The 13,581-nt window shown below is 35.8% G+C and overlaps 1 protein-coding gene across 2 annotated transcripts in view; it reads right to left on the bottom strand.

Annotated features, from left to right (window-relative positions):
- The window catches only part of AKAP6 (A-kinase anchoring protein 6), a 262,001-nt gene that overhangs the window by 198,568 nt on the left and 49,852 nt on the right, over positions 1–13,581 (bottom strand). The window contains exon 3 of one of the 2 annotated variants that reach the window (XM_079310201.1): positions 9,036–9,393. In XM_079310201.1, coding sequence (XP_079166327.1) covers positions 9,036–9,350 — 315 coding nt within the window. In that variant the 5' untranslated portion in view covers positions 9,351–9,393. Of the gene's footprint in view, positions 1–9,035; positions 9,394–13,581 lie in introns of those variants that run through there. The other variant, XM_079310202.1, reaches the window with a different exon arrangement.

The raw sequence follows: 13,581 nt of genomic DNA, 5'->3' as shown, positions 1-13,581 counted from the left end.
GAGAGAACCTGAAAAGAGCTGAAAGGAAAATCAAACAGAAAAGAGAGGCTGGAAAACATAAAGCTAGCAACCAACATCTAGAACAGGATTTGCAACCTAACAAATAAAAGTCCCGAGCCAATCTGCACCAACATGTATTCTTATGAATATAGGAAAATGTGTTTCTCAGAAGTTTGTAAGATACCTCTTTAAAATGGGGTTTTCCTTGGTAATCTCATTAATAACTTAAAGGTGCAGCTCACTTATTGTGATTTGCTCTCTCCTATATCAGATAACACAGTAGCAAAGAAAATCTATCTAATAATTGAGAATAGATCAAAATTCACAAATCACACACAAATACTCTAACTACAAACCTGAGCACAGTAATTCAAACTGCAGTGGAGATCACCATGAAGTATTTGAGTCTTTGCTGCTCAAATGGTTAGCATGGTGATTTAGCTATTCTCATTAGCTTAAAAAAAAAAAAAAAAAAAAAAAAAAAAAAAAAGGATAAAACCAACATTGAGAGATGCTATAAATATTTCATTCATAATTAGAATCAAAACTGAATTTTGAACAGATTGGAGACAGGGAAGTTATTCTTGCAGATCTCAGCTGAAAATCAAAAACACCTAACTTAAATTGTAATGTGGTAAAAATTATGTCTTTATCGCTCCTTATTCTACCTGACATTTGAAAGAAGTACAGCATTCAGTATTTTGCAAGGCTTTTGAAAGCAAACAATTCTATTTGTAACCAGAAAGGTTCCTTTGGAGAAAAGAGAGTGGCTCCCTCCCCTTATTCTTCTATTTACCTCTGTTTAAATTCCTCACACTAAACTGCTGGTCTAGATCCATAAACAAGGTGGATACTTAAAGTACTCTTTAAAGAGAAGGTTGTATTTGTAATAATACCTATGAGGTTACCCATTTTACCATGTAAAAATTTGGTATTTTAATCCAATATATCAAAACTACCTATTTCAAGTTAAGATCCTAGTCCTGAGTGTAAAAGGGATCCTGTACCTGATAGCAGATAAACAAATGTGTAGTGAACTGTTTTGTCTTCAGTTAAACCAGACATCTGAACTTTTGAGAAGTCCCCATAAATACTGTATGAAAGAAGTGCAGATGACCTTAGCAAAATAAATACAGATATCATGTCTCTACAAATCCTACTGTATTGCCCTTGGAAATATCCCTCTTGCCTTTGTTTCATCATGAGTCTACAGTATCTGAGTGTAAGATTCTTATATTGCCTAAAAATCCTGGATTTAATTAAAAAGATTTTAGCCTTGCTTTCTTCCTCAAAATACCTGTGGAAGAGGAATAATGTTCAGTTTAGTATCTCAGCTCAATGATGTTAGAGCATAGTTGGCTAATGATTTTTCAGACTTCCACTTGATGATTTTGTCTGCTCAGCTGCTGGGTTGTGCTGAGATGTAGAAAGAGATGTCAGCCATACCTTTCACACAAGCTGATTATCTGGTGTATCAACCACTTTGCTCATCCCACACAGCTTAATGGTCTTAAAATATGATTCTATTTTTTTTTTCTTGTTGTGCCTTTTGGATACTTTACTGTACCCAAAATAGGAAATTTTATTTTGTCAGTGTATAAACAGACACATATGAAGCACAAGGTGAACTGCAAACAGAGGTCTTACCCACATTAGTGGTACACTACAGTGAGCTGCAGTTTCTGTAATATTATAGGTCAGGTAATGCAGAAGAATTTTTGAGAAAAAACAGAAATTCATGAGGAATAAGTGCATATGCAAATGCTGAAGTAGTAGTGGCACTGTATTTCTGTTATGGTACTAGAAACTTACACATACTTTTGCATATATATACCCATATATGTGTTTCAGATATAAAAATAACATATTTCATAATTTCAGATCACAATCACACTGGAAAAGCACATAAAAATAATATTTTCTCTATATATTAGCAGATAAATTATGATTAAATCTACAGAAGCTATTCTGAAGAAACTTGCTTTCTTGCCTGTGGAGTATCTGCGTGGTTTTTTATCAGAAGCAAATGTACCCATCTCAGCACAAAGAGATCAAAGGCTACACCAAAAGAGAAAACTGTATCTTGGAGCTTGCTTCAAGTCCCTTTTGAAGTATGGAACCACAGTGAAGTACATGTGTGGCTCCAGAGCCAGCAGAGCAGAAAAAAAAGAATATAGCTCAGATCTCCATGTGATGTCTTTTCTCAGCTAACACAGATTATGAAAAGGAAGTGCACTGCTCAGTGGGAAAGGGAATTGCAATGTACTACTAGTAGATTTTATATTTTGTGAAAGCTTATAAATATTCTGTCAGAACTTTGGAGTGCTATGATTGCTGTAAATAGCAGTGCTAAAATGCAGTGCTGCTTTATGCCTTTTGAATTACATGTGTTTTCCAAAAAGAAATGGAAACCCTTCCCAAAAAAATAAATGCTCCCTCTTTTGAAATGCAAGCATTAGAATCATAACTGTCTACATGAAAACTGCTGTCTCTCTCCAGGGAATCATTTGCAGGGAGAAACTGGCAGGTATTAGTTTTGCCTTCTCCACAAGAAAATATATAGAACCTGTTGGTTTTGCTGATTTACAATGGAATCACATCAGTTCACCACAGGGTTCCTAAGAGTTAACTGTAGAGAAAGGGATTTCATTCTGAGGAATAATTAACATTATGCAAGAGGCAAATACCCAAGGACGTCTAAAAATCACCAATTTTCAGAACCTGTTCTTACTAAAACACAAGTTTGTAATGTTATTGAGATATTCATGTTGCATTTTTGGCATTCAGACAGCAATCATCCTATAACCTGAAATTTCTTCTGTCAACTCTCCTATAATAAAAGCTCATAAGGGAATTTTAAACATAATGTAACAAACTCAAAAATTTCTTACATTTTGTGCAATTTTCTGTGCCTGTGACTGTTCCCTTATGCCATATTAGAGTTCTTGGATATCCACTGTAAGTGACATGCAATTACAAATTGAAAAAGTAACAAACCCAGCCCCTATAATGGCTAATAAGAAATACAGTCACAAAGACTACTGAAATATGCAAAGCAGGAAAACATCTACGAACATCATAGTCCACGAAGCAGATCAGAAATAGGTGATTGTTGCCATAGATAATGTTATTCTACTTTGTATCATATAGACTCACACAAAGAAAAAAAAATCACCACTAGGATTTATGTGGCACTGCTTTTGTGTGTCTGCTTTTGCTTACACACACATCTGTATCAGCATAGATATTCATTCAAAGATTCTTGCAACAAAGTCACAGCCATCATAACAAGTTCCCATTACTTACTTCTGAATAAAGATAATTATATGCTGTCAATGACCTCTCATTTTAAAATTTGAAAGTACTAAATCTTACCCACACTATTGAAATAGTATTAATTTACAGCTTTCCAGGAAATCTGGACATACACAAATACTAAAGATAATACATTATCTCAGCAAATGTTTTTGTTAATGAATTTGCCCAATGACTTGACATACAATTTTTTTTTCATCACAATGAAATTTATATCATTACAGCATTGCATCCAGTCAACATTTATATTGTAATAAGACTAAGATATATATGCTAGAGGACACTGTGATAGGTAACATCTGTGCTGGAATCTGATAGTCACTTTAATATTTCCCCAGAGACCATTGGTAGAGCATATTAACTCATTTTCTACAGCCTGTATTACTATATTTTAATGTGGGAGCAATACAGAGAGAGAAGAGGAATGAATAGTAATTGTACGCTTTCCCAGTGCACTTACATGCATACCTGTCTTGGTGACATCTAAACCAGAAATTTTGAAGTATATGTTTCAAATATGTAAATAATGAAAATGAGATTTTACAGAATTTATATTTTAGAGCTAAAAGAAATTGTGAGTGGAAGGAGACCCACGTTTTTCTTTTTTCCCCATCACAGGCAAATGTTCACCTTTTCTTTCCAAGTCTCTTGACTGCTGAACAATCTAGATGTCTATTTTAAGACAACCTTAAGACCTTCACAGCACTGCAGATGCTACTGTACTCATATCTACAAACTCCCTGAATTACACATCACCCTTCTGTGTCCAAATATGTCACTGAGAACTAACGAATGCATCTCTATCCTTGGAAAAATATCACAGGGTGCAGAATTTTTTCTCAGTGTGTTGTTAGGTGTTTTATGGAAACTCAAGCTGATCAAACAAGCTGTTCATATTGTCCCTTGCTTTAAGGGGAGGACTTAGATACTCCACACATTGTTCAAAATTCCTTTCCAAAGGCCATATATATGGACCACAAGTGAGCCTATCACGTAACATGTCTTTTCTTTTTCTCTTTATATTCTGTTTTGCCCAAGCCCAGATGAAATATTCAGTGCTGATGTTCTACCACTTGAAGGATTATTCAAATTCCTTTGTAACATGAACACCAATTCCAACAATTTTATTGGTCACTTTTTCTGCCTCTTGAGAAACAAAGTCCAAGCTTAAAAGGGTCTAGAATGCTGTCTGCAACATATATTAATTATTCACTTATCCTGATAAATTATGCAAGCCAGAACTTCCATTATCACTGGGGTTACCAGTTAAGGCTTCTCAGGCTTTCAGCTATTTTTATTCCCTTGATACATCGATAACAGCAGACTAATCAAGTAGTGCTCACTTCTCTATTCAGAAACAGATAGGAACCTCTTATTGTTTCTCAATTTTTTCAGCTTTTCTTTAGCTCACAATTCTTTGAACATCTTATTTTATTCTAACCAGCAGCTTTCTATTTTAATTTGATCCAGCTTTCTTTAGAAGGCAACTGAATCTCCAGTAAAATGCATATGCTCTTTTTCTATTCACAAAAAGCACAGTCCTGCATTATCTTGCTCAGTTGCCATTTAGCTGGTAAATGCCTAAATTCCACGAGAACCTCTGTTGCTCATTTCAGTGAAAGTATTCTGCTGCCTAAAATTTTGCATTTCTGATCTCAGGCTGCCATGAATCCTGAAAAGTAACTTTGCATCTAGTTTCTAAACTTAATTAGTACCAAGAAAATTGGCTTGATTATCATGTTTATCCTTGGAGGCAGTGACATGGTAGGCAAGTGAACAGCTTGTCCAATGCTTCCAGGATTGCCCTCTGCACAGAATGAGCATAAACCTCTGTTTATGTTTGATAAAACATAGACAGGGATTAGGACAACTTCTCTCAGGCAGAAGAAAAGTTAGTCTAAGAAATAGAAAACCAAGATGCCTTTTACAGGTGTGCTATTATTGTAATAAATCACATTAAAATGTGGCAAACAAGTCACATCTTTTTCCATAAAAATTTCAGTCTGAGCAAGACTGTAGAATTGCCAGACAAGTTGGAAGGTTTCTAAGCATTCTGATTGTTTGACCAGATAACATTTGAGACACAGATCTATTTCTGCTATTCCTTGACTTTCTTCCGAATCAAGGAGTATAATCAGGCCACAGGGGAAAACTGAAAATTTTTAAAAATGTAGGCCTACTAAATTACTCAGAAAATTTTTTAAAAGCTAATTAAAGAGGAGGGGATGAGAAAGATATCTACTGTGCCCTGGGTTTTACATTTTTTCAAAATGCTCATAATGTAATGGAGAAAGGAATAACCTGCATCTAACTGTCCATATAGTGCACTCTAATACACTTTAATATCTTGTTTTGATAATTTCTCACACTATCCTCGTAGCCAGGATTTAAACTCAAGGAAAAAGAGCAACTAAAAAGTCTTTGTCCCTCAAAAAAAGTAGAAACAGTGGAAAAGTAGTGAAAGGATAATAGTTATATTGGTATTTGATCTCTACCCAAAGTTCACGAAAATTTTGCGGTGGGAGCCAAGTGGAAAGATGAGAGATTCAGTCAAAAGATTTTTTGGAAAAACATGGAAAAAGATGACTGAAGTCTCTCTCCTTGGAAAGACAGATATCAGTGTCTGCAAAAAAGACACTATCAGAGCATAAACTGTGTTTGTTTCTATGTCAATATATAATATATGGTTCAGATACTGAAGTCACAAAGCAGGAGTGGAGTGATTTACTCCAAAATAAGCTAGAAATTAACAGTCATCTCAGATACAGAAGATTACACTGGATCATCCTAAATTACCTTTTTTTCCAAAAAGATAGAAAGCAGTTATAGAGGTTGAAACAATAGACCTTCCTTGTGGGAGTTAAGGGATATAAAATAAAGCAGAACAGGAGCTGAAACCAGCTTATACCTCAGAAGGATTCCAAGAAAGATTTTGCTGTAGAAGCAAATATATTTTATTAAAAATATAAAAATCAAAATAGATCATGGAAACATCTCTGCATTTTAAGACAATACAAGGACACAGAGAACACTTCTGTAGTTGCTTGTAGCAAAACCATCATTTTTTGAAGTATCCTTTACAATATTTGCAATTGGTAACAGCTACACTGAATGTGTTAGAGAGATGTAAAAGTATCATAGAACAGCTTGAGTTAAGAGTGATGCCAGATGAATTACTAAAATTGGGCATTCTGGAATCTGAAGAGTTATGGTTCATCCAACTATCTTCCTGGAGCACTCATGTGAAGCTGAGCTTTCCAGGAAGTTTCTCAAGGGACAATATAAGCAAAGCCTCCCACTCGTGCTATGCGGCCAGTTCTGAGAAAGGGCATGGCCAAAGTGAGACAAGTATTTTCAAAGGATCAGTGGTGGCTGCAAAGCCCTAAGTCATGTAGCATGAAAAGAGACTAGCAGCAAACACCAAAATCCCTGGGGAACAAGCCACAATAAAGAAGCAATGCTCTTGTTTACAGAAAGAGCAGAAGCACAGACAGATCTGCAACTGAGATACAAGAAAATGTTCACAGGAGAAAGAGATGATCTGTGTGCTAAGCAATTTTTCCAAGGAATAATATAAAGAGCCTGCTATGGCCTGCAGCCCCAAACCAGTCTTATCACCACAAGCCAACTGACAGCCAGAGGAAAGAAATTCACTCCAAGCATCCAAAACAAATAGAAAGCTTCATGAAAATGGAATCGGACATCTCCTGGCTGAGGAAAAGAAACTATGAGAAAACAAAAAATTGTTTTTCTTACTGCTACATTTGCCTTTTTAAAATTATATTCAGAAACCATTATGTTATACTTTTATCCAGAGTCTGTATAATTCATTTTCCTCGTTATGATTTGGACAAAGGAGCAGAAAAAAGACTTCTTAAATTTATGGATGAAAACAATGAGTGTGCTTCGAGATAAAAGCAAATAAGTTTAATAGTGAACAAAGGCAAATTCCCGTATGTAAGATTTCATGGGTAAGAGAGGTGAAAAAAAACATATTGTGGGAAATCAGATTGGAAGTTACAGTGAATTACAAACTGAACTTGGATCAACCGTCTCCATTCTCAGCATGAAAATACTAAACTGGTATGAGAGATGTGAAACACTTTTTCCAGTCTACTCAGCAATAGTCAAGGTTCATACCAAGCCCCCTGTCAAGCCTGGGCACAACAGCTCCAGAAGGACACACATTATTGGGAAGTAGCCCCTCAAGAGTATTATCAGAGGATAGAAGGGGAAAAAAAAAATCTGTATGAAGGTGTAATTGGGTTTTTTGTTTGGTTTGGATTTTTTTGTTTTGTCTTTCGCTTAGTTTTAGATAATTATATGGTAGATAAACAATTCAAAATTTATCTAAAGTCTATATTATTCTATGTAAAATAATTTCACACCACTTGTTTCTACAGTCACACTTCTTTTTGGCTGTACACAGACTTAAAGGTCAGCAGGTTAGAGAAGTTCTGTACTCCCAATGTGTTTGTTAAAACTTTGCTTCATTTGTTTACATAGATAAAACCCTTAGGAAAGCTTTTTATGAACTCCCATTGACTCTAATGACTTCACAAACAAAGTCCAAAAAGAAGAAAAACCACAAGGAATGCTATTCATTCACTGACTTCCATTTATAAATAAAATGTATCAGTGGGCATATGAGATTGAGCTGTATGTACAGAATATTTTCGTTTGGTAAGCAGGCACAGATCAGTTCTGCTTGTGCTCTGAACCAGCCCAAAGCTGTGTGCAATCACCACCCATAAGCTCCACAGACCTCCAGCTTCAGCTCAGCACTGCACTAATCAAGTCACAAGCAATTCCAGATCAGAACCAGCACCAAGCTCAGCAAGGTTTCTCATGTCTGCCTGCAGAAATACCTTTTCACTGTATCTGCTAAAAACTTCCTGCACATTGCAGATTTAGTCCTTTCTTCTTGTCAAAAGCTGGTAATGTCTACCCTAAAATTTTTAGAAAAATGTTGGGACCACAAAAAAAAAAAAAAAAACAACAACCAAGATCAGATCTCTGTTTGGTTAGGGCTGGTTACAGTACAATCTCTCTGGTTAGTGTTAGTATACAGCGTTGTATTTTGAGACAGCTTACAGCTACAGTCCTAAAATAAACACAAATAAAATACCATTGCACTGAGTATGAAGGAAGATTATGTTCATGTAAACAGGCCTCAGAATGCAACTCTGAAGACAGCTCAGTCTGAAGAGATAACATTTGTGCTATTTTTGGAGACTGACACCTTCAAAAGCATGCTTCATCTGCTGCAGCAAACCAGGCCATGCAAATGAACACACACAGTCCCAGGAACTAATGATTTGAATTTTGGCTAGAATTTCAAATGAGTGGCCCAATTTAATGGAACATCAGGAATTTTACAGGAATTTTATATGGGAGTTTTAGGTACAGAAGCCCATTAAAATCAGTGGGAATATTTCTGGGTGTTTGTGAGATGCCCATCAGGTTACTGATTATGTTTTATTGCTTGCTTTTAGAGTATTAATACATCCATGAATGTGGTTATGACTGCTGGATTAAGTGATGAGCAAATAATGTTGCAAAAATTCTGATAATTAAGCAACTTCCCTTATCTCCCATAAAAGAATTTGCTCACTTTTTAGCACGGGCTCTCAGACACGCTTCAGCAGTTAGGAAAAGCCCATTTGTTTATTTTACTAGCAGCAGAGCTGACTGAGCCACAGATGTAAAACCCCTCATACCTTCAGCTGTACCAGATGCACATCCACGTGCTTGCTGTCCGAGTCCTGCTGGACAGAGTAGGTCAGGTCCCGCACCCGCTCCGACGTCATCCGAAGCCAGGTCTCGATTTCGGGCAGGTGGAGAACAATCTTCCAGTCAGCCCCTGTGTGTAGAGGAGGGGGCTTCTCATACTGCTGGCCAGACTCAAGGTCCTTCATGACATCCCCTTCCCCTTCTTGCTCCACTGTAGGGGTCATGTTGATGAGCATGGGAGAGGCATCGGATGGCACTGGGTCCAGTTCTTGTGTTCTCATGGGGGAAAGTGCTACATCCATGGCTAACCTGTGACACTCTAAACCATACTTCTCGCAAAAAGAGCTGCAATGACAAAAAGAAAACATGCTGCTGTTTAAAGACCAAATTTAGCAACAAAATGCTCAAAGACAAGGAGCAAATTATGTATGTATTGCACATCTAAATAAATACTTCACCCTAAAAATCTATACTGGAAATTAAAGACTAAATAGACCTTTTCAAAATACCTTTGTTGATTTGAACATGATCTTTGTATGAGAAAAGTAACAAATGCTGCATTTCTCTCATTTTAATTTCCAGTTGTAATTTCTCATCTAATTTCCAATTACCTTGGAAATTAGATTTCATTAATGAAAAATGTGTTCTGATGTTTTAGAATTGCAACATAAATAAATGAACATTGGCAAAGTCAGCAGAACTTTACTGAACTCCACAAGGTAATACAAGACTGATATTCATAAATTAGTACATATTTGAACATATTTCTTTATGAAATTTAAGGCTCAACACAGAATATTTCAAGATTTATTTAAATTTCCCAACTCAACTGTGTAAGCACATGCACAAAAAAATTTGCTGGTGAACTTGAAGCAATTATTGAGGATACTTGGTTAATTTATTAATTTTCATTTTGAACTTTAAATTCTAGTCATTTTGTTAGATTAAGAACTGTTGCAATAAGCAACAGCTCCACCAAAACATAGATGCAATAATTCCCAAGATGAAAACATGTACCTAAAATTAAACATCATTTTACAAAGTGGTTTTAAGAAAGCACTTTTTCTGTGGTTTCAATATACACAGAATATTGACATCAATACACACTGTGCCATCAATATACACTTCTGAGATCCACTGGAAAAACTAAATAAGTAAAACATTTTACTTTGTACCTCTTCTCTTCATCTGTGTGTTCTAGTTACATGTGTACTATGCATGAAGAAGGCTGCCATAAATCCCAGGCATAAAAAGAAACAAACAAAACCCCACAAAAACAAACAAACCAAGAAATAACCCCAAGCAACTTTACTTACTTAATAAAAAAATCTATAAGACTGTAGAAAAAATCAGCACTGTGACTACTAAGTTATATTCCTAAATATTTCATGTGGAGTCTCAGCATCCAGAGACTACTCCTGCAGGCAGGCAGAGTATCAAAGAAGTATCCAATCACAATTTCACTTGTCATAGCTGGGAAGGACCAAAAATTTATATTTTATGTTATTTTGATTTTATTTCCTACTCTGCCACTACTTAGTAAATCAGCATTTGCACATCCATCATGCTCACAAAACAATATATTAAGTTATACTAAATATTAGCACTAAATATAAATTTGGCACTTCAGAACAAAATTTTCTATTAGTGCAACCAAGCAAAGGAAAGAAGAATCCAAATATTCTCAGTGCCTGCTGCACAATTTCCAAATATTTTAGCTCAAATTCTGAAAAATTATCAATTAAATGGTGTCAAATAAAAAGTTCTGCAGTAAAACTGGATGAAATTAACATTTCAGGATGTTGAGTATTTTTTAAGTTCATCTCTTTATACTGCTTATTTTTCAGCTTAAACTCTGTTGCCATAAGTACCCAAGAAATTGTTAGAAAAAACAGTGTAATAACATTTTTGTGTGCAACATTGCTGATCACAGCTCCAGTTCTAAAGTATATCATTCACCTCTTCTAACAGCCAAAAATTATTTCAATATTTTAAACATATTCTCTATATTATTTCCTCCTGAAGGTGAAATTTGGGTGAAACACATGGTCTATATTTCTGCACGTTACATGCCTATCAGAGAAACAGTTGTTTGTGAATCACTAAATGATACCAAAGCCCAGGAAGAGCAGCGCTTGCTTCGTAGTTTCTCCACGAAAAAATAACCCCTGGCACTCTTACAGAGTTTTTCAGTATGACTCAGCTCTAGTAAGGACATTAAAGCAATTAGCACACGGAAATGAAAACATGCTCCTGCAGAAGCAAACAAAAGCTGGCCCATGCTGCATGCAGAGCGCACTTGTGGCTTACATGCCCTGAGTGTGCAATTAGCTGCCATTAGGAACCTGCTGACCTGGTTTTTGTCAGACGTGCTTGACTCTCTGTGAGTGGCTCTCCAGCATTGCAGCTAATGCCTCCCTAATCCCGCAGCTATTGCCGCCAAACCCTCTACGCTCCTCCTGCCATCGCACCAAATTGCAACACTTGAATTAAGAATATGGGGAGAAATTTTAAAATAATTAATGCTTTTCTTATTCTTTAAAAAAAAAAAAAATCTACAGAAATAAGAAAATATACTGTGGATACTAATTAGCAAGCTCTTAAAAATGCTCGAAAGGAGAAACTTGCGGCTAGAAACGACTGAATCCAAACACCAGGACACAGATGTCTGCCAAAAACAAGGGATAAGAAGGGACGATCAAGTTAATGCATACTTTGAGGTCATATATTGGTATTTTAAGTGACCGATTTAAATGCTGGCCTTAAGTTTTGTTACATTTCTGGAGTATTTTGTTTCTTCAGAGTCTGTGTGACAAAGTTAATTGCAAACCACTACAATAAGTGTTAGAACGCATATCAAAACTGAATAAATTTTTTTAAGAGATGATCTTTATACCTTGCAAAAACGATTTTTGAAATGAGATGAAGAAGAAATTTTTTTGTCCTTCTAAGCAGGACCTTATCACTGCCAACATTTTTTTCTCAAACTCAAAAGCTATGCTCTTGTCTCATTTTCAGCATCACAAAATCCTGATGGCACAAATTATAGTTTTAGGTGAGCAAACCATACTAAATCACATGCCAGCTTTTCTCTATGCCAAACCTTTTAAAACCCAGAAGAGCTATACAAACCAGCTGATTTTAAATTTGCAGGTGAACAGATGAAAATGCAACATCAAATGTCCTGATCAATAAAAAGTTCATCTTTGTCTTTCAATATTTGCAGGGCATAACCTTATTTTCATAATCACAATCAGGATGTGAATTATGATGCAATTATTTCTAAAAAAATACTCCTCTAATTTATTTCTGCCACTTTAAAAGCTACTGTTTCAGTCTGCTGAAGGGCGCACTTAAGAACTATATAACAAATCTACCAGCTTGCATTCCCTTCTGGTGAGAGAAAAAAAAATAGATGAATCGAGCATATTTTTTTGCCTTGTGTTAATTCTTTGTATACAGTCTTACATTGTCATGGATACTTGTATAAAAGGTGAGAGATCCTGTGTAAGCACATGCACACATATGTTTTCTGTCTTCATCTTTGGTAAGTGCATTATGCTAACAGATGGCTGATTACCTTCCACTAATCACACAGGCAATCTCACTTTCCCCTCTTTTCCACTCAGTCAGATGCTAACACTCTTATGCAAAACATAGAATGTCTGTGTCACCCATAATACAGTTTATCAATCACCATAAGCCTTGAAGGGCTCCTCCCACTCATTCTGCTCCCCAGTTGTTCCCTTGTTTATAAAGTGCAGGCCATATTCAGCCTGCCAGCCATCAGATCACCCACATTTTCCTCCAATAGCAGTTGGCTCCTGTCAAACAAAGAATCATTAAGCATTTTAAGCCACAGAGTAGTCCAGCCATTGATCAGTGGTGCAGACACTGGGTCCAATGAATGTTAATGAGCTTTAATTTCCCCTACTGTCACATATGGTTAAAATCAGCCATAATCACTATACAGCCACCTGTCTGTCAAGTAAATCATTTATTTCCATCTCAAAAATGCCACCAAAAAACCCAGAGAAACTCCATCACTAAATTTTGTCTGTTTGCTGACTTTGAAATCTAATGATGCAAATTTTAACATCAGATTTAACAAGCTCATTGATGCTGAATTTTCTTGAATAGATACAGTGAAAATGAATGTCTCACACAGACAAGTTATATTATAGTGTCATTTCCACTTCAGTAGTCTCAGGAATTCTCTGCCAAGTTATAAGGCTCATTATACTTTTCCTTGAAAATGTAATTAACTGTATCAACTACAAAGATAAACTATGCCAGTGCACAAAAAAACCCAAAATATATCATGTCAGTTACATAGAGAGTCAAATGAATTCAATATCACAGTAAGCCTATCCATGCTACACTGATCCTGCTGCTGATTTCCTGTATGATTTAAGAAACAAAAGTATGCCAAAAAGCTTTGAAAGAACTGAATTTTAATGGACTCAATTTGGGTTTTTCTCTTCATAACATTCCTCGTGAATGCATTTCAAAAATACCTCCTCTGCAATTATC

The sequence above is a fragment of the Erithacus rubecula genome (assembly GCF_903797595.1).
Source record: "Erithacus rubecula genome assembly, chromosome: 6".
In the NCBI taxonomy this organism is placed as follows: domain Eukaryota; kingdom Metazoa; phylum Chordata; class Aves; order Passeriformes; family Muscicapidae; genus Erithacus; species Erithacus rubecula.
The sequence above is the reverse complement of the archived record's forward strand: the minus strand, read 5'-3'. Positions and strand labels throughout refer to the sequence as shown.